This window comes from Electrophorus electricus, chromosome 7 (genome assembly GCF_013358815.1).
Source record: "Electrophorus electricus isolate fEleEle1 chromosome 7, fEleEle1.pri, whole genome shotgun sequence".
Classification (NCBI taxonomy): Eukaryota; Metazoa; Chordata; class Actinopteri; order Gymnotiformes; family Gymnotidae; genus Electrophorus; species Electrophorus electricus.
The window spans coordinates 4,024,425-4,044,769 of record NC_049541.1 but is presented as its reverse complement, the minus strand read 5'-3'; the positions used below and the strand labels follow the sequence as shown (position 1 = coordinate 4,044,769).

At 42.1% G+C, this 20,345-nt stretch overlaps 3 protein-coding genes across 4 annotated transcripts; 1 reads left to right on the top strand and 2 right to left on the bottom strand.

The window, feature by feature from the left end:
* Positions 1 to 267: 267 nt before the first annotated feature.
* Positions 268 to 8,196, bottom strand: sugp1 (SURP and G patch domain containing 1). 2 transcript variants are annotated; one of them, XM_027018903.2, is made up of 14 exons: positions 8,093 to 8,196; positions 7,373 to 7,532; positions 7,160 to 7,263; positions 6,750 to 7,037; positions 5,970 to 6,093; positions 5,681 to 5,784; positions 5,278 to 5,401; positions 4,688 to 5,004; positions 4,180 to 4,286; positions 3,799 to 3,976; positions 3,494 to 3,600; positions 2,757 to 2,902; positions 2,212 to 2,341; positions 268 to 698 (listed from the first exon to the last, which is right to left on the bottom strand). In XM_027018903.2, exons 1-14 carry the CDS (start codon positions 8,109 to 8,111, stop codon positions 672 to 674), a joined length of 1,935 nt encoding a protein of 644 aa, XP_026874704.2. In that variant the 5' UTR covers positions 8,112 to 8,196; the 3' UTR covers positions 268 to 671. The 2 variants fall into 2 exon arrangements, with proteins under 2 accessions (XP_026874704.2, XP_026874705.2); XM_027018904.2 differs by having other exon boundaries at positions 4,688 to 4,983.
* A 1,980-nt stretch (positions 8,197 to 10,176) lies between these two features.
* Positions 10,177 to 13,569, top strand: cib3 (calcium and integrin binding family member 3). Its single transcript, XM_027018921.2, has 6 exons — positions 10,177 to 10,227; positions 10,684 to 10,718; positions 11,214 to 11,325; positions 11,963 to 12,110; positions 12,752 to 12,947; positions 13,214 to 13,569. Exons 1-6 carry the CDS (start codon positions 10,177 to 10,179, stop codon positions 13,233 to 13,235), a joined length of 564 nt encoding a protein of 187 aa, XP_026874722.1. The 3' UTR covers positions 13,236 to 13,569.
* A 2,791-nt stretch (positions 13,570 to 16,360) lies between these two features.
* rab8a (RAB8A, member RAS oncogene family) lies at positions 16,361 to 20,086 on the bottom strand. Its single transcript, XM_027018905.2, has 8 exons — positions 19,923 to 20,086; positions 18,796 to 18,856; positions 18,431 to 18,491; positions 18,138 to 18,215; positions 17,935 to 18,024; positions 17,734 to 17,799; positions 17,540 to 17,590; positions 16,361 to 17,163 (listed from the first exon to the last, which is right to left on the bottom strand). Exons 1-8 carry the CDS (start codon positions 20,044 to 20,046, stop codon positions 17,071 to 17,073), a joined length of 624 nt encoding a protein of 207 aa, XP_026874706.1. The 5' UTR covers positions 20,047 to 20,086; the 3' UTR covers positions 16,361 to 17,070.
* Between the last annotated feature and the right edge of the window lie 259 nt (positions 20,087 to 20,345).

Below are 20,345 nucleotides of genomic sequence, written 5' to 3'. Positions count from 1 at the left end.
GGGGGTACTTTTCATTGCAAATGGATCTGGTTTACGTTACGTTGTTGATGCTGCTCGGTCAAAACACATGGGTTGATGTGTGGGCCGTTACTTCCTCACTCCCTGAAAACGTAGTCGTAACACCTTGAGCAGGTGGCACAGGTGGGTTTGGGGCACAACTGAGTCGCACAAAAATAATACTTAGGTCTTCCATCCACCTGTACTGTACATATGTAGCAAACAAATCCATAAATGTGCCAAACAGGATCTTGAAAGAAAGCAAAAACACATGCACACAGCTATTTGAGGACCAATGAAATTTTTATTCAATGTCTACAGAACGTTAGGTGTTTTACAACAGAGAGAAAACGGTTTTTTTTCCTCCATTGTAGTGAGTTCACATACTGTCAAGATAATTAGTGCAACTTGAAAGTTTTGTGAGGTTTCTGTTGAAATGTAGGGAAAATGCACAACCAGCTAAGAGCTTTAACCTTAATCTTGAGTGTATCCACGATGATGAATCTTAAAATGCCTCGAGGGGAAATGGTAAAATCTGCACTATATGTCACTAAAAACCAGTTGAGCAAGACTGACTTTGCAATATCAAGGAGTGCATTTTAAGCTGTACACCCACAAAAAGATGTCAGACAAGATCAAAAGAAATGAACAGTATAGTACACCCAATGACCTCTTCAGTAGTATGGTCTCCTTGGATTATTCTGGTGAGAAAGAGGCGGAGAGAAAGAAGTATTAAAAATCAGGGCAGTACGAATACATTTTCCTCAGCATTCTGTTTACAAATCCTAGCCCTAGTGAGTCACATGGCCCTTATGAGTTTACTCAGAAGAACAACATTCCTAAATTTCCCTGCAGGAATAACCCAGGAATTTGATTTGGGAGAGACTAGAGCAAGTACATTTCTACAGCCACTACAAGACCACCCGACATACTAGATAGTCACTGTTTTTGTTTTTGTTTTTTTTGTCCTGTTATAATACATGCATTACCCTGAATTTAACATGCTGGATAAATTTAGAATGCTTCAGTTATCTTGGCACCTGGCAGGTCACACTGTGGATATCACTGGTCCCCCCCACGATTCAGCATGTGGCACCAGGGCTGCCCTGTAACTAGCTCACCCACATGAGATTCTGTGGTGAGCAACACCACTCTCCAGAACTATAAGTAAGGCTGCTGACATAAGACTACATGCTTTCATTTCCTCAGTATCTTTAATTTAATTTTCTGGCGATCTTTAACTCGGACACCTCACTGCTTTTGTTTGCCAGATAGCACAGCACCAAAAAGCTGCACGTGTCGGCTGCTCAATTAGCTAGCCACAATCTTCTCCATTATATTAAGCAATTTTACCAAGTAAAATTCTTACAAATACTGGCAGATTTTTTTTTTCTTGTTTTCTTCTTATTTTAACCTACCCATAGTTGTACTCAAAGGTATAAGAAATCAGTTCAATAATCTTATAGTAGCCTCATAGTCTCCAAAGGAGAAATATTATTTATTTACAGTAGATTAAAGATGTTTTCAGTTGCCAAGATGTCCCACTCTGCAGCGTAGATGAGCTCTCTGCTCTTCCTCCCCTGTCCGTTAACTCTTAGTCTACTACGCTGCCCATATGCAGCCTGGCTGTGGGGGCCCACATTCAAGGGGGTGGTAGTGCTAGACCTCACTCTGAATTAATCATCAGTGACTTTGCCACAAATATTCACAAAAAAAAACAAAAAACGAACACGGCTCACAGAGCAGCAGGGTCTCCTGCACCGCATCCGCTCACGCTGTGTGTACGTCACTGTATAAGGCAGAAGTAGTCCACCTTTGGCCCTGGAATCTAAATTCAATCCTGGATTTTTACCACTGGTAAAGTTACTGGTTGGCCAGTTTGTATTTAAATAGATGTATATTGTATTTGTATATACAATGTATATATTATGTGCATTTTGTATATTCTGTATATTTTGTGTACATTTAGTACATTGTCGTCATCTTGTTATTAGTTACATGTACCAGTGTTATTGTGGCTGTAGAGGAATAATCCCCCTCACAAACATTTCAATGCATGAATGTCCTGTATGTTTATGTAAATGACAGACATGAATTGAATTAAATACCAGAGTTACATTAACTGTTCAGATTCAGGGGCCAGAATTGAAGACTGAAGATCTGTTTCAGATTCAGCCCATTTAGGAGTGTTACCACTAAATCTGCATCACACACCAGAGGGTTTGGTCTGAAACGGTAGGCCAGCATCATCCTCTTGCGGAAAGCATCGTACTCGTCATCATTTTTAGAGAGTTCAGCAGGTCGGTCCACCCCAAATCCTGCACCATCTACTGCAGTGGTGCCTCTGCGCGCACACACACACACACACACACACACACACACACATACACATACACACTGTTTGGGAGTATACTGAAAAGTAGATCAAGTGGGTTGCTTTTTGCTAAGTGGGTTGTAAGGATTAAAAGGGCAACGCATATTTTTATCATATGTAAAACTGGCAGAATTTTTCTTTAACTGAAACAAAGCAGAAGCCCAGCCTTTAGAGTCCTTTATAGTCATATGACAGAGTTGAACTAATGGTCACATTGAACTGAAGTTGAAAACTGAAAGAAAATGCCATGAAAAAAGAGGCACTTGCTAGCACTAGTCTGTCAATTTCAGGAACTCCTGACTGCAGGTATAAAGAAGCCACTTATTACCAACACCCTCTGACAGTTTAAGAGTAAACGTTAGTTCCTGCTGACGCTCATCACCACCTGTTGACGGGGGTTTTGATGCCCTGGCCCTCCGTGCCCAGACCTTCTCCCTCCTTCCAGCCCATCTTCATCAGCATTTTAAAGCCGATGTTCTCCACTGTCAGCTTGAACTCCTTGTACTCCGAGTAGTCGGGGTCCCTGCCCTCCTGCAGATCAGAGCCACAGTGCAGAGTGAGCCCCAACGGACTTTATTTGTAATAACACCGCATGAGATGTTCAAAGACATTCACAAATACAGCAGTAGTGGAAAATCAACCAGGGTTGGACCCAACATTTGGACCAGCAGGAGTGAGGATTCACAAAGTAGAGCGGTGGGGTAGTGCTGCTGTGTGATGCTGTAATGCCAACAACGGCAGAAGCAGACAGGAACTGGAGCCCAAATACAAACTCCTATTCTTGGATGCGTTGTGAATCCTGACACAGTAATTGTATTAGTCTGAACCTTGGTTATAAACCAAAATGTTAATTTCCACTTTCTCCCAATGTCCAGATAATCTTTAAGGAAAAAACAAACAAAAACAAAAAAAAACTTGCACCCATGTACAACACTGTTATCTCTCTGAATTCCTAATTTTTAAACATATCCACGACAAGCTATAAACATGACTCAGGAATTTGAATCACATAGAAGAAAAATATTAGTGGCATTGTTAGAATACAAAAATCTAAATGCAGCCAGCCCCTGCTACTTGTGTGAGGCAGTGCTGAGCTTAATGAGTGCCTTCACACACTATCACCTTTAGAGCCTTAAACGTTTCCATGAACTTCTCCAGCTCGTCAGGTGGCAGGAAGTCACCAATGAAATGTTTCCCTTTTCCCATCTCAGTCAGCTGTTCCGCCCACTCTGCTCCGGAGGAAATGAACCACAAAACAGAAAACGGATATGAAACGACAATCGCAGGTTCAGGTTTGTCTGTCGCCGCTGCTCTCAGTCGGAGGACTATTAAAGTGTTTTTAATGGATGTATTGCTAAAGTAACTCTTTCCCTTCTGCACTGAATACAATGATCAAACAATACTGTATTCCTTAATGGAACAATGACCTCTAGTTTTCTCCATCTCCATCTTTCGGAGTCTGTGTTCCCAGGTGCCAGCCTGGCTGTCGATCTCCTCATCGCTGTCGTACTCGTGCTGGTGGTCACGCACTGCCTTCTCCCACATCAGCTGCATCTCCTGCATGGCTCGCTTGTGTTTCATGATCATATCGAACATCTCCTGCATCTGATGTGCATCCACACACACACACACACTTGCAATAACTAACACAGACACCATACTCACTGGTGAAATGGTCAATAGTCCATACAATTTCAAGTCTAAGTATGTACAGGTTAATGTACTAGAAGTAGTAGAATACTAGAATACTGTGCGTTTCTAATAGTCTAGTACAGTAGTGTGTACTTATAGTGTAGTGCAATTCATACTTCCTGCTGTTCTTTGAGCTGTTTTTTCTGGTCCTCCGACAGCTCAGTGACACCAACCAGACCGACTGGCTTCCCCTTCTTATAACCCAGTCCCCTCAGCTCCTGAGCTGCAATACGTTCAGCCAGAGCGCCACACACGCGCACACACAAATGCCAGTTTATGAGAATCACATAAGCACGTCTGTTGCTCTACACCACTCTGCTCCAAACAGATGGCAGAGTCTGTATTTACACGTCAGCACAAACTGGCCTTCTGATGCTGGCCTTTGTGCGTGCTCTCAGTAATGTCAATCATTTCTGTGCTCTTTTATCTAATTATGATACTGATAGAGGTGCACAGACCCTGACCGTGTACTACACATGGAAACATGAGGTGCATCAACACATACGAAGAATACTACATAACCGATTTGTGTGAGCTCCCAGCACAGGTGTGTACAGTGTATATAGTAGATCTGTTCGACATTCGTTAGAGGACGTGCAGATTTTTTTTTTTTTTTTAACGCACCAGAAAGTGACGCCGTTTCCTGGTCTGTGGGCATCTCGGGGGCAACAATCGGGGGGATGGGCAGCTCCACTTTGTCGTCTTCAGCCCCCCAGCGGCTCTTCCTCTTCCGTTTGCTGCTCGCAGGCCCCGCCTCCTGGTCCCGAGGCTCCACCCGGGCTGAGCTGGAGGCGGAGCTGTGCAGCATGGTCACGAGCCGCTCGGAGGACGGCAGAGGTTCAAGATGAGGGGACGCTGTAGAGCTGTTTTTGGATTGACGGTACTCCTCCACTTTGGCCTTGTAGAAGCGGTGAGCTGGGCTTTGGTGATCGTAGAGAAAGCTGGTAAACGGAAAGATACCGCGATGTCCTGAGATCTAACCATTCACCGCGAAAGTCCAGATTTTCAACATACACTTGTTTAGATTTGTTTTAGAAACAGCCAAATCAGATCTACCTTCTGTACTGCCCAAAGGCACACAAAACCAGGAAGTAAATTCTCTTCTGGTGTTCCATATTAATTGTACAGCTGCACTGAATGTGGTGGAGGTGCTAGTGGTTATGACACAATTAACACATTTACAAACACGGCCACCGCTTGTGCTTACGCCTCACCGGAAGGCAGGGTTGTCGTGGTTGTGCTTGGTAGCGATGGCCTCCACCTCTGGCCCTCCGTCGGCCACGAAGCGGGCCAGCTTCTCCGCCACCTTCCTCGTGCTCTCGTCCACTGAGGGGGAGACTTTAAGCAGCCTGTCAGTACTGGGATTCAACTCAAACTACTACTCAACTGCCTCTTATCAGTCTACTGCAGGGTGGGGAATAAGAGGGGGAGGGGGGCAGGAGTAAGGTGATTTTTTGCACCTAGCAACAGTTACCCATAGCAACTGGCAGGAATGTTCTAAAAAGGATACTACTACTTTTTTTAAAATAGAGACAGCTGTATTTGTCTGTTGTTGTTATTGCCCTTTGGCACTGGTACAGAGGGTACAAGAACGTCAGCACAGATTGGAACGCTTACCATCAGCTCGTGTGGATGAATCTTTTGCATGGATCTCTTGTCTCAGCTGAGCTACTCTCTTGCGAAAGTACAGATATTCCTTGCTGTCTTTTTCAACCAAGAATCTGAGCGAGGAGAGAGAGCTGCTGTCAGGGAAGACCCAAGGAACTGGACAAATTTTAAACATCGCATGTCTACGACAGCAGCCGAAGCACAAGGAGAAGTACACAGCCATATCACTTTAAAGCCAGTTTGAACTAGCAGAAAACCCATAGCGCATAACGAACGCATTTTGCCTCCAGAGACTTACGAGAAGACGGGATTGTCCTTGTAGTCTTCCACGGCTTTCCTCTCGAGCTCTGGGCCTCCTTCGGCTATGAAAGCAGCCATCCGGTCGATGATGAGGCCCAAGTCTTCATCCTCTGGGGGGGAAACTAAGCAGGATATGAGTACTCCGGCACAACTCACATACTCACAACTGCACACTAGCGAGACAGCACTTGGGAAGCACAGTGCTAGGAGATGCACAGGATCCACTAGGCAGCAGTAACATTCCTGTAGCAACGCTTGCACTTCCAAGCCCACTGCAGTAACACCATCTTAACGCCTGGGACATTGACCCAGTTCCAGCTCTTAGTTACTTTCTCCTGCAACACTAGATTAAGTCCCTCTATCAGAACTTATACTCCATTCCCTGTTACTGCCACTATGATACTGAGCTGCTGGGTTGGCATTAGTCTTATTAAAAGACTTCATTTTCGCCGTACCGCATGTTCGCATTATGCGTCATCATCCCCATATGTTAATAAAAGAGATTCTTCAGTCAATGTACTGTTCTTGTTGTTAAAGAATGATTAGGTTGATGCTACATGTCATTACTCAGAGCATTAAAGAAAGGGGGATGGAGATCATTTTATTACCTACCAACATTACACTGAGTTCTGATATCATTAAGGCAAAAGCTTTAAGCTGGAGAAAATTGACCGAGAACCCGACCCAGACAAGTGACCACATTAACTACATGTATTATGTAAATAATAAATGACAAAATCACAAAGTACTTAAGGCATAAGTCAAGCCGTTGGGCTACCTTTGATTTCCAGAAACGGGGCATCATCCTCCTCGTCCTCGTCCTCATCTGGGGAGCTAAAGACACTTGGCCGTGGGATCTGAAGCAGGGACTTTCTGGGCTGTGAGTAGCTCTTAAACTGACTGAGCATGCTGCTGACACCCAAACCAGGACGTTTTCCAACCAGAATGCTCTTCTTCTGGGTCTGAGAGGCAGCTGTCGCTGGGCTCTGCGATGATGATGATGATGATGACGGTGATGACGACGACGACGACGACGACGTGTGGATTCTGGAGTCACTGTTGCATACTGCAAAGAATCATTCAAATCAAGTCAAGTATAAAAGCAGAATGGAGGTTCATGTGTAGCGTTAAGACTAGAGTGCTCCGAGCCAATTGTCAAATTAATGAATGTGAAAATAGTTTTCAAACCTGAGTCTGTGTTGGATTTCTCCTTCTGCATCTGCAGAAACTGCTGAAGGAAACTCCCATCATTCACAAACTTGTTTGAGCTTGGACCCTGTGAACTCGGGGGGCTGAGAAAAAAACAAAACATATTGCATCTTTGAAAAGCATTCAGGTCTGACACACAAGAAAACTCGTAAAGTTTTTCAGTTACGGGAAGACGATACCTTTGTGACTTACCTTTGTGGCAATGGTTTGCTAGGAGCTGACATGTTCTGTTTAGCTTGCTCGGCCATCTTTGCTTCTATCTCTCGCTTTTTCTGGGCTATCAGCTCTTCCTGCCGCATGATAACGTTAATCTTGCTCTTTTGAGCAAACTTATTCTTCCAGCCTCCACGACCTTAAAAGGGGATGTACCGTCCACGTTAGACAGCGCTGTTTATTACGAGCACATCTGCTTAGCAAACATCCCCCAACGTAACAACCACATGCAGTAAATAAACACAGATGTCATTTATAACGTGAACAGCACAGTACTAAGCAGGTTAACTGACTATCTATTCTACGACCATATAGTTATCCAGGTTAGCTACGCTAGCTAACCCTTGCCAAGTCAGCTAACGCTTGAGATGCGAACACAATTTAGATGAGGGCAGGTATCTTTAGCAAAATCTAGCAAATCTTTCAAGTAAACAACCATGAATGAAAGTCACTTTTATGCCGTATATGTGATCGAAAACGGCAGACGGAGCTTGAAACAACTGCTGCAACTGGCTAGCCAGGAAAAATCCTACCCTACATTAGGCTGGCTAGCTATGGTTAGCTTTCCGGCTAACTTGGCCTTGTTCTTGCTAACAAAACATTAGCGGGGTTGCTGTCCTCGACGAACAGACAACACAAACTGAACACCAGGCAACTACATACTCGGATAATGGCTAGTGGCCTATCTGGGTCATTTACCTGCGTCGTTTGACTCCATTTGCTGAAGGGTATCTAATCGGTTGGCACTTTAACGCTGTGAGGACTTGGCTGAAACGCTATTTCACCTTCTCCCGAGAAACGAATGTTTTACCGTGAATGGGGCGTTTATATCGCCACCTACCGTATAGGGGCAACAAGTTCTTTTTTTGGCGAGGAAGTAACTGAAAGGAGCAGTAATTATAACGCCTTAAAGTAGCAAACAGTATTTATAAAAGTGATTATTTGTTTCTGGGGTTTTTCTTTGTGTGTTAGTTTTTCTATAAAGTGCAGCTCGCATGAGATTAACGAATCAGAGTGCTTTGTAGTCAGCCAAATGAAACTTTGCAGAGTTTATGTTCCGTGGAGCAAGTACCCTACATGGAGGTGTCCATGTTTAAAATGTGTATCCACGTCCTGAATACACAAAAGAACTCATGCAATATTAGAAATATCTAAACAGTTTACACAACATTTACCCCGTTGACACCATCATCACACATAGCATAACACATCACAAACTGTACCCCCCCCCCCCCCCAAAAAAATCTATAGCCTAGTGTTCAGACCTGTTAGTATACTCCTACTACAACTTAAATGTTGGTGCCCTAACCGCTCCTTGTCCTATGCTCTCCCGTGACTGCTGTAAGGATTTCTGGCACAATCAGAAGGCATGCAGAACTCCCCATGTCCTTTCATCCCTTCACCAGTTTCTCGATCACTCATCCTTTTGGCTGAAGGTGTGGTTTGCACTTTCAAAGACCATATAATTTACTTAGGATTTTCCAAATGCACAAATTCACCTGTGCTTGACTGATATAGATTGATATATGCATCACTAATTTGAGTTTTCCATCCCTTAGGTTAAAAATACTAAGGTTCTTTGAATTGTGTTGCCGATCGCTGTCTTCTGTGTAAGTGTAACTTTCTTTTGGTAGAAAAAAAATGGAAAAGAGAGAAAGAGAATGGGAGGGGAGGCATGTAGCCTTGTGTGTTGTGGATAACAACTCATTCCTTCGCAGTTGGAAATATTACACCAGCCAGTTAGGAAAGCATTAGAAACAGTAGATAGTTCATTGTGCAGTAATGTGAGGTTTTAAGAGCTGTTAAAAGAATCTAAAAGCTGCTCATACAAATGACTTACTAGAATAATCCTTGGTATTATTATTTTTTTTAATGTACTGTAGTCTCCCTGGCTCCCTCTGCTATTTTGTGTTATCAGTACACAATGAAAGGGTTGAGAGGCTAATCATTGTTCACGATAGCCTGCTTCTCTGCAACAGCCTCCAGAATATGAAGGCAAAGTGTCACGATGGAATAAACCTCTTGGTAAGTGTGCGGCTTCCGAGTCGGAGCCAGACGATACTCGGGGCTCAGCATATAGGATGCCATTCGTCTTACACACAAGGAAACAAGTTTATATGCCATAACACGAGGGCAGGGAGACAGCAGGGAGGAACAACACAGTGACAACCACACATGTGCTCAGTGACAACCACACATGTGCTCAGGGGGAGAGAGAGAAGGCGAGATATAGAGGCAGGAATGTTAAAGAGAGCCCACACTTGAACAATTACTAGACACCTGCTGGTAGCAACCGGTATTACATTATTGTACTCCAAAATCTACAGATGCGTATTTCTCCACAACATGAAAGTTCTCAGCCTTTTATAATAATTCAGTAAAGTCTTGCGTTAAGTTTTTATTTAAGTGTTTCTCACGTTTACTGGTTTATCTTGCTGAGCCCACGTTGTGTTGCAACCCCAGGTAAGTGGGTGTAACCTGAGTCTCAGGTGAGGCGTGACTCCCTGCTCTCAGCGGGGGCTCGCTGCCACCGGCGCACCTCCTGACCGACAGCCTGCATTCACGTCCAGAATAGCCTGCCATTCAGAGCGATGAAAACGATGAAATGCCGCCATTATAATGGAGACACGTGAAGAGCACGCCGGCAGACACCCGATCCCCTGCGTTTTGCCGAGTGCCAATTGTTCCGTGCATTTCGTATCTGAAATATCTACTCGCTCACGCTCTTCTGTATTAGAGCCCAACCTTCCCATGGCGCTGAGGCTGGATCTTGGATAGGGGCGATGGGGAACAAACAGACCATTTTCACACCACAGCAGCTGGACGCATACCAGGTTGGTCAGGACTATGATCGTTAGGAGAAATCAGCTATTTGCTGATCCTACGAAGAATTCACATGTAACACTTTTTTGTTCTTATTAAACTTGTTTCTAGAATCTGAATGTAACCCTAAAATGACAGTTTGTTAAAGTGTTTGAGAGTTGTACCTGAATGTAGGCCTAACATTCATTTTACTAGTAGATTTTCTCAACAGGGTACTAAAGACAGTTAGGTTTTACTGACAAAGAAGTGTGTTTAGCAGATTTAGAAACAGTTTCATGCCATTCTCTTGTTTCTCTTAAAACTTTCAGTGATTTTATTTCATATTAAAATGTGGATCTTTTTGGAAATAATATTAACATATCTTTACAAGCGATACCTAGATTCTTCTGCAACTTGTCCGAGCTGCACTTCGGAAGTCGTCTTTTCTGTTTTTGTAGCATAATTCCTATTTTCTCTCTCATTTACAGTACTGTACATATTTCACCAGAAAAGAAATATTAAGGTAATTATTATTGGTTTATTTTATAGTCCCGGTTAATCCAAGTCTGAGTTAGTGCTAACAAAACCTTTGCGCTTTTTGCTGCATGATAGAGCTGACCGTCACCTACGTATTCTTGTAATGCTTCACATTAGACTCTTACCTGAAGGTTCACCGTAGACATTAAAATGAGATCTTCTTGCACAACACAGCGTGAAAACGAAAAACTCCAGGCACGGGTGATACAATACTCGACAGAGACCTTTTAAAAGCCCTTTTACATGAAATGTAGTGGACTCATGAGACCCATGCGGTGTTGCTAAAGATGCACGTCTACTTTAACATTACTTGCACTGTGACTGATCTTTCAGCAGGCCTATGTGTACATGCATGCATATTTCGTTATTCAAATTTAGGGTCAGGATACGTTGCCCGAGATCTTGTTATCTTAACGTGTCTATTTGCCAGCACGCATCCTGATGTCGCTCATGTCTAAACGACCGCTGCCTTTTGCACTAGGCTGTTCCACAGATACCGTGATTTGGCCCCGCATCTCGTTCCGCTCGACTACACCGATCAGCCAGATGTGCGCGTGCCTTACGAGTTTATTGGCAGCATGCCGGAGCTGAAGGTAACCGACGCCCGCGGCGCTCGCAACTCAGTCCGTGTTCCTTATCAATTATGAACTCCCTACTAATTGATAGCAGTCTTGGGGAGGTTGTGTGTCATCAGATGCCCCTGAACTTGAGAAAGCAGGAAAAGCCGAGGGTCTTAGACTCTGTTGAAATGCTAGTCCATTACACTCCACTTCACGCAGCGCTCGCATGGCTCAGTCGCTGTCAGAGAAGACACCGCTTGCGCACAGTCACTTAGCCACTCGTTTTTCACAATTCCAGATTCTTTTTCACTACAGGCTGGAGCAGTTTCTTCATAAATAATTATGTAGTTATACGGCATGATTATAGTGTAATTATATAGTAATAGCATATGCTGTAATAGAAGAGTAGGGTTGGCATACATGTTCTGGAAGTGCTGATCCTCAAAAGACTGGTTAAAGGGTTTGGTTCTAATTGCAAAATGCAAAAGATCTGGTCACAAACTATGACATTAACAACTGCAGCATGGTTAATAATGGACATAAGCGCAGTGCAAGTGTGGATTCCAAAATTACTTTTTAACATAAAACACAGAGACTTGCAAGTAAAATGCACAATAACTGATGTGCCACTACATATCTAACTGTTACAGTTCTTGGATATTCTGTTTAGGATAACCCTTTTAAACAAAGGATCGCTGAGGTCTTTTCTGAAGATGGAGAAGGAAATATGACCTTGGATGACTTCTTGGACATGTTCTCGGTACTGAGTGAAATGGCACCAAGGGACCTAAAAGCTTATTATGCCTTTAAAATCTATGGTTGGTATTGGCACAGTTCAAAACCAAACTCACAGTGCATGAACACTACACCAAGCCTCTTAAATGGCACTAAACACTATACATTGACAGCCTATCTGATGCAATACATTCGGTAAGGTAGCATTTGTAAATTTAAGCTTGGTGTAGGTCACACGCACAGTCATGTACAGTAGCAAAGATCATCGGCTTTCTATTGCGATAATCTTGTACAGGCCAGATGACGGAGCTTTAAGGACAGATGTAAATAATGCAGGAGTCGTTAGAGCAGGGTCTACGTCTGTGAGTGGTACTATTTGTGCATTTGCACAAGTGTAGCAGGCTATCTAATCAAACATGCCATCAGAGTAGGGCATTTCATAGCAGCACATGCTCCATTGCTGCCAAGGGTCAAGAGAAAGTTTCCATTTATTATTTACAGACAGTAAACAAAAGGAGAACTCCTGCAGGACGACATAAATGAGCAGTTTCGAAGCCAGTTATGCATTTAATCAAACTGCATTACAGAGAACCGGACCCCAGAGTGGATCACAGGCAAACCATGACAGCTTGCTTGCATCACCACAAGGGTGATACAAATCGGCTTATGGGCTACTGTTGTGCCACCTCACCTGTTGCATTATTCCCACTTCTCCTCGTCCAAGACTTTAACGACGACGACTTCATTTGCAAGTCAGACCTGGAGAAAACCCTGAACAAGCTGACGCGGAACGAGCTGTCAAAGGCCGAGGTAGATTTGGTGTGCAAAAAGGTGCTCAACGAAGCCGACATGGACAACAACGGCCGTCTGTCGCTGGAGGACTTCCAGAATATGATCGCCAAGGCTCCTGAATTCCTCAGGTTAGAGCTGCTGGGCTTGTGTGGCTCAGAAACACAATAGCAACAAGAACACAAACCACCACAAACAAGTCAGCAGCTAATGCTTATCTATCCAGTGCCTTTCAATTATTCCAGTAATTTCCTTCTAAGAATGAATCAGTTTCAACAATGTGATAAATTAAATTGGTTTAAAAAAAAAAAAAAAAGGTTCTGCTTCAGTAAAAGTAGTCATTACAGGACCAACGATGAGACATGAAGAGTAATGGAACACGCCGCTTTCTTTCCAGCACATTCCACATCAGAATATGAGATGCCGTAAGTCTGGAGGACCAGATGGAACATAGGACAAAAACCATCTTTGACGGGATAAATATAAAGACCACAAGGGATTCAAGAAAATGATGTCAGCATGATGAGACTGGAGGAAGTCGTGCGCGCCCAGTCTTCATAAAAACTAACTGTAAAACTTTATTCCCAGAAACTTTTTTTTTTTTTACAGCAACATTAATTTCAGTGTCAGCTAATCAGCACTGAAGTACATTGAACCAGATTTTGTACCTTTTTAATCTACACTTCATATGGTGTACATGTCCTTTTTCTTTTTGGATGAGTCATTGTTACTGAGAATGTCAATGTCAGTACTGACCTGCGTAATAAACGTCTGTGGGAGAGGTGCCATTTCCTTCACACATTTCTTTTTTTCTCTCTCTCTCTTTTGAACTGGTACACAAGACACCACAGTAATCATAAGGGAGTTATTACACACTGTGGCTTAATGCCTCCAGCGCAGAAAAAAAAGTGTAAAACACTCAATCAACTCCAGTTGTTAAAAGAATCTTACTTTAATAAATCAAAAAGTACTGTTATCTACAAAATTGTAGAATTTTTTTCAATGATTTTTTAGAAAGTACAGTACAATTTAAGTAGATCTCTTTAGAGTGTTATTTACAATTATTTTTTTTTGCCTTTTCATTTTTTCAAAATGTAACAACTCATTCATCTCACAACTGACAGTTAAACGAAGATGTTCATATAAAAGAAATAGAAACAATAAGACAGTAATAAAATCCTTAAAAGATCTGATGTCACTGCATAACCCAATGCAGCTTGGACAGCTGTGGAAGCTTCAGGAAGAACTACCAGCAAACTAGCAAATCTCTGTACATGTGCACACTGACTACAGACAACTCTGAGCAGCCTGAGGTGCACTCCCACCAAGTTCAGAGATTGAAACTTAACACTGGCCTGAATCTGTCACTATTATTTATGTCCCGTTAAGGTCAGAACAACTGCTGCATTATAGATCCACCACTATGAATGCCTGGAGCAGTGACATTGCTTTTCTGACCCAGTACAGTATATACAGGTATCTTATCAGACAGCCAATGATCTGATCTGAATTGCACAAAAGGAGGAGCGCAACCTACACAGAGGCTATAAAGGTGTGTCAAAAGAGTGTAAGACAACACACTTAATACCCTTAAAGCATGATAAAATGAAAAACAAACATTTTTTTTTGCAGTTTTAGGCGTGGAATGAGTGAGAGACAATGAGGATGCACAAAAATAAAAGGAAGTCAAAGATGTCACCTTTATGCTGCATAGATCCAAAATGAAAGCTCAAGTATTAGTCACTGAGACCAAGGCCTGGATGTGTGGCGATGGAGAGAACTGTAGACATGGCATGAAACGAGACCTTCACCATGGACATGCCAAACTAAGTTTGGGAACACTCAACTCTTTGGGAAGAAAAGGAAAGAAGTGCAGTCAAATTCCAAACGAGAGGTTTCTCTGATCCCAGCTAAGTTTTACCCCCATTCCAACTTTCATTGCAACACAAAAAGCATCTTATAAAGTTAGCCCAAGCATGGAGGACAGAATTGCTTGTCATTTGTCTCCAACTTCCCAGAACAGAAGTATTAAAACAATGTGCTTCTCTTTTTGAAGCCCTAATGAATAAGCAACTGGTTCTTTTTTTTCACTTTTAGTGATACCCTTTCAGGACTTGCCGCGCAAAGATTCTCCCTAATGCTAGGTACATTTGCTAGCAGCTAGAAAGATATGGCTACATTTAGAACACATTACTGAAGATTCAGAGAAAGCAACTGCCAAAACAGACCGTGTGTGCGCACTGCACTCATCACTCAAACATAACTGGTCTCTCATGACTATTTTGAGGGGTTTGCAGTGGATGGATCAGCTAATAAACCCAGTCACATGGACCTAGTTTATCCATGCATAGCAGGTGCCGGTGGGCAATGCTGAGAAGTTTTGTGGAGTGTGTGGTGCCACCCATGGTTTAAAGCAGAAAGTGTCTGACGTTGATGCACCAAGTGGCTGCCGTTCAGAAGCATACAAATCTGAGACACAGCCATTAAACTTTTCAAGCCTGGCAAGATGCACTACAGAAATCAATACTTTCTATGCACAGACTTTGTCTCAGCATTCTGAAGTCTTGCATAGCGCATAAAAAAGCAAGTTCTTTTGTCAAGAATCTTAAAATGAAACCTATTTAAACATGAACTTGGGTGGATCAGAAAGAATCTATAATTAAGCTGGTCTCCATTTTACCACAGGAAATAAACACCACCACAGGATAAAAGTCTAGCCCTGTAACACACTTTGCTCCGGTTACTGGTTAAATGCATAGGATAGCATATTTGTGAATATTCACCCCCACACAGCTTTGCTGTTAACATTACAAGTAGATTGCCGTATTCAGAGTGGCCTGGGGGAAAAAAAGTAAAAAAAAAAAAGTAAAAAAAAAAATAAGTAAATAAAAAAAAATTTATATATATATATATATATATATATATATATAAAATTAATTGTGTGTGTGTGTGTGTGTGTGTGTGTGTGTGTGTGTATATATATATATATATATATATATATATATATATATATATATATATATATATATATATATATATATATATATATATATATATATATATATATATATATATATATATATATATATATATATATAGACACACACATACATTATATATAATAAGAAATCTGAAAAATGCCACTTCTGTGCAGGGATTAATTCAAGTATTTCTCTCCACCCTGCTCTGCATTACAAACCCCACAAACAAGATTCAAATCATATTCTTCTCAATAGATCAAAATAAAAGCAAACTGTTCTTTTCAAACACAAAAATGGAACCAGATCCACTTGTATGGCAGCACTGGTGCACACAAAGCCTGCTCAGAGGACGGACTATGTGAGCGTGTATTTTCTGTGTACAGTCCAGGACAGAGACTCCAGTCTTTCTATAGGTTCGTTACACAGGGGCAGTGGCTACAACTGAATGAAGGCAAAATCGGGGAGTTAATAAAAATCCACCCAAAATTATTTTAATTAATATATAGACTTTTTTTTTCTTCCCAAAACAGCTATACATCATGTCTGTACAACCCGTTCTATTGCATCCATAAGTAAACATGAGAATTTGGAATGTTGATTGTGAAAGGAACCAATCTGGTCAATGGAAAGAAAAGGTGAAAAAAAATTAAACAAGCAGTATAGAATGTATAATAGAAAAACTATTTGTATATGTTTTTAAGAGGTAAGTTACAAGATTCCTATATGCAGGGTGAGGTCAAGTGATTGTCGAAGAAAACATGAGATGTCGAATACAATGCAATGGCCAAGATGCGTTCTGGATGACTGTCAGAGTTGGCTCAACATGTCAGATGGAGCTCTCTTTAGAGCCCAGAAGGAAAACCAAGTGCGGCGAGCAAATGGATTTTGGCAGCTGGATACTCGAGATGGAGTGACAAAAATAAAGGACCAAGACCAAACAGGCCATGCATCACTCCTCTAGCACTGTGATTTAAAGTGAAATAAAAGAAAAATAAGTTTTCCCACTTAGCTCTTCAACCTTGAATGCACCCCCCCAAAAAAAACCAACAACGCAGGTGCACCATAGCTTCAAGAAAATGGTCATAAACTGGAAAAAACTGCATTGCTGAAATATCAGTGGAAGCAGACATGAGAAGCTGAGCACTCCTACTGTTTTAGGGCCATAAGGAGAGTGAGACAGAGAGAGAGAGAGACAGAGAGAGAGAAGTGCTAAAAACGAGAGCACAGTCCAGTTTCATCCAGTCCCAGGCGTGGGACGGTAAGGCCTCGAGCTTCACAATAGGACACAACGGAAGAAGCTGCTCTTTCTCTGCGGCTCTGTGGTGATCTTCACTCCATGGTTGCTGCCCTGGGGGTTGTTGCCCTCCTGGGGGATGGGGGCACACAAAGGAGTTTAAAACAAATCACTCTTGCCAGACTATGACCTGGGTCCGTCTCATTTCAAGTCTTGGTGAATACAGACGCTAAAGCTCAATTGCATTGTCTTGCTAGGTGAATCAAGAAAACCCCTGTCATTCTAGGTTAGCACATTTCTCTCTTGTTACAGAACTTTATATTCCATTGCTTTCTAATGACCTAGAACTAAACATGGTACAAAAGTAATAGCTTATTTTAAAAATGGGCAACTATTGGTGATTAAACCCAGCTGAATTGCTTTGCTTGTCAATTTACTAAAAGCAACATTTAACTAATAAGTGTGCCACATTCATAATTCATCAATGATTTAGTGTGAACAACCATACCAATTTTGTGTCCATCTTTGCTTTGATGTCTCTGGCAAGTGTTAAGAATGCCTGAAAACAGAGCACAACATATTTCACACCAATGCAGGTCACCAATCAACATTTGTTACTTTTCAGCTGCATTTTTTGACGTGCTGCGTGCACTGCTTATGTTCATGTGTGTAGAAGAGAGAACTGCAGTACAGTTTACTCACGTTCTCAACGTTGATGTTGGCCTTCGCGCTCGTCTCCATAAACTTGATGCCATACTCTAATGCCAACTGGACACAGATGGGATCAATCCCATAGATCATTACAACAGTCATATAAATTAGTCTCACACACACACACACACACACACACACACACACACACACACACACACACACACACACACACACACATATATACCTCACCTTCTCTCCTCTCTCTTTGGACACCTGTCGCTTGTCGTTGATATCACATTTATTCCCTAGAATCATCTTCTCTACATCTGCCGATGCATGCTGGGTAAGATTGAGAAGAGTACACAGGGTAACCATATCACCACTGGTGGCGCACAACATCCATAAGCATATGACCTCACAAATTAAGGGACGGATCAATCAAGAGACCTCACCTCCTCAATATTCCTAATCCAGTTCTTGATGTTGTCAAACGACTTCTCATTGGTGATGTCATATACCAGCATAATGCCCTGAGATTGGATCACAAGCGCGATTAATTCAACCATCTGAAAAGAGCGGCACTGGCGCAGACAAACAGTGAACAGCAAAGAGCTAGAATGCAACAAAGTGCAAGCATGACTGATTTTAAAAGAGGTGCAAGCATGCATGTCTAGACATTGTGTAAGTAATGTGATGTTGCATTATGCTCACTGTTAAATATTTATTTTCCACATAGCTGGCTCACCATTGCACCCCTATAATACGCCGTTGTGATCGTCCGGAATCGTTCCTGCCCTGCTGTGTCCCTACAAACAATACAAATGAAAACTGTACTAGAAAAAAAACTGCCCTTCTAGCACAGGAAAAAAAAAAATGCTAGAAAAAAGTTTAGATCTACAGACAAATGGTCTGTAGTAACTTTTATATTGATAATGGTCAGGACTCTGACAAGCACTGTCAGGAAGATCATATGCAAACTAAAGATCATCCAAAGACTCAGCTATACACAACACTGTCTCTTCAGCTGTGGATTTACAGATTTAACCCCTGCATGCTGCCCCAGAGGCACCTAACACAGTAACATCTTTAAAGAGAAGGACAGCAACATACCATATCTGCAACTTGATCTTCTTGCCATCTAACTCTATTGTCCTAATCTTGAAATCAATACCTGTAAGAAAACATGTATATCGGGAGTTCTCAAGTGTAAATATAAATCTTGTAATTTCGACCGCTAGACGCAAGCTTCCAAATGTACAATTAAGATGTATAACGGATTACTGGGATTCTCACTTCCTCTAACCATTACTGTGGCTGATGATGTACATTGTAATTAGGCTTCGTCCAAGACAGTATTAATACTGGCTCAAAATATTCCAACAGCTAGCCAGCCAACTTACTATAAAACTAGGTACAACTTATTAACCATAATGAATCAAGGTTTGCCTAAAACATTAGACGTTGCAGCTACAGTAACAGTCATGACTGACTGGCTATTTTAAGATAGCATAGCTGACCAGTATACAGCGATGTACAGCTGAAAAGATAGCTGGCAACTTAGGATACAAATATGAACATTGTCTTTTTGCTCGAACATCAAGGTTTTCCGACAAACTCTCTTCACATCACATTCAACTGGTTGGCCACATAATGCTTACTCACGATAGGCTTAGCTAGATGGTTACCTTGCCGGACGAGTTAGCTAAGCTAACCTAGCTATCCCAACCTTGAGGGATAAAGACAGCTAGCTGGCTAACAAACCACACCAAGTAGGTAAACAGGCGAGTACATCGATAACTTGCGTACATTTACGTTTCAGTAATACAGCTGCTGTGACGGTAATCCAGCTAGATAAACAAATGTGATTGTATTAAATAAAGAATAATTACGAAAACAATGGGTCCTTAACCACAAACTGGTGTGACCGAGTTAGCCTAGCGTGCTAATACACAACGACTCCTATTGTGTCCATCCCGGCGATAGCCAGCAGACTAACGCTGACCTACAAACACTCAGTCTGTCAAAGAAACCTACCCGAAACTAAACACCAACTAAACACAAACTAAAGGGGAGTCAAAAAATTACGACTTAACAGACGCGTTAATCGTGGCACATACAAACTGGCTAACGGCGAGCCGAAAGCTAACGACCACACTTTTATACAAACCAGTCCATTAGCACCGCGGCTAACACGGTCCGTCATTGAACTTCACGGACAAACCAATAAATATATGTACCTATCGTGGAGATAAAGGTTGAGTTAAAGGCATCCTCGGAGAACCTGAACAATACACAGGTCTTTCCAACTCCGGAGTCCCCGATTAACAGCAGTTTAAACAAATAATCGTAAGTCTTCGCCATACTTGATATTCGCGGAAATCCCGCCCGGCAACTGTTCGAGCGCCGCGTAGACAGCGGCGTAATGACCTCGAAAATCCACTCCCCCTGTCACAGCAGGGGAAACGCCAAGCAGCCAACTGACTGCACACGCAGCATAAAGTTATCTTAACGTGTGATTACTTGAATCCTTTGTAAGCAGAGAGTAAAACCATTCGTTCCCAGGCTTTGGGGGAAAACAAACAAACAAACAAAAACAAACAAACAAATAAACATGTATTCAGTTATCTGTATGCAGAAAATGGATCCTTTCATTTGGCCAC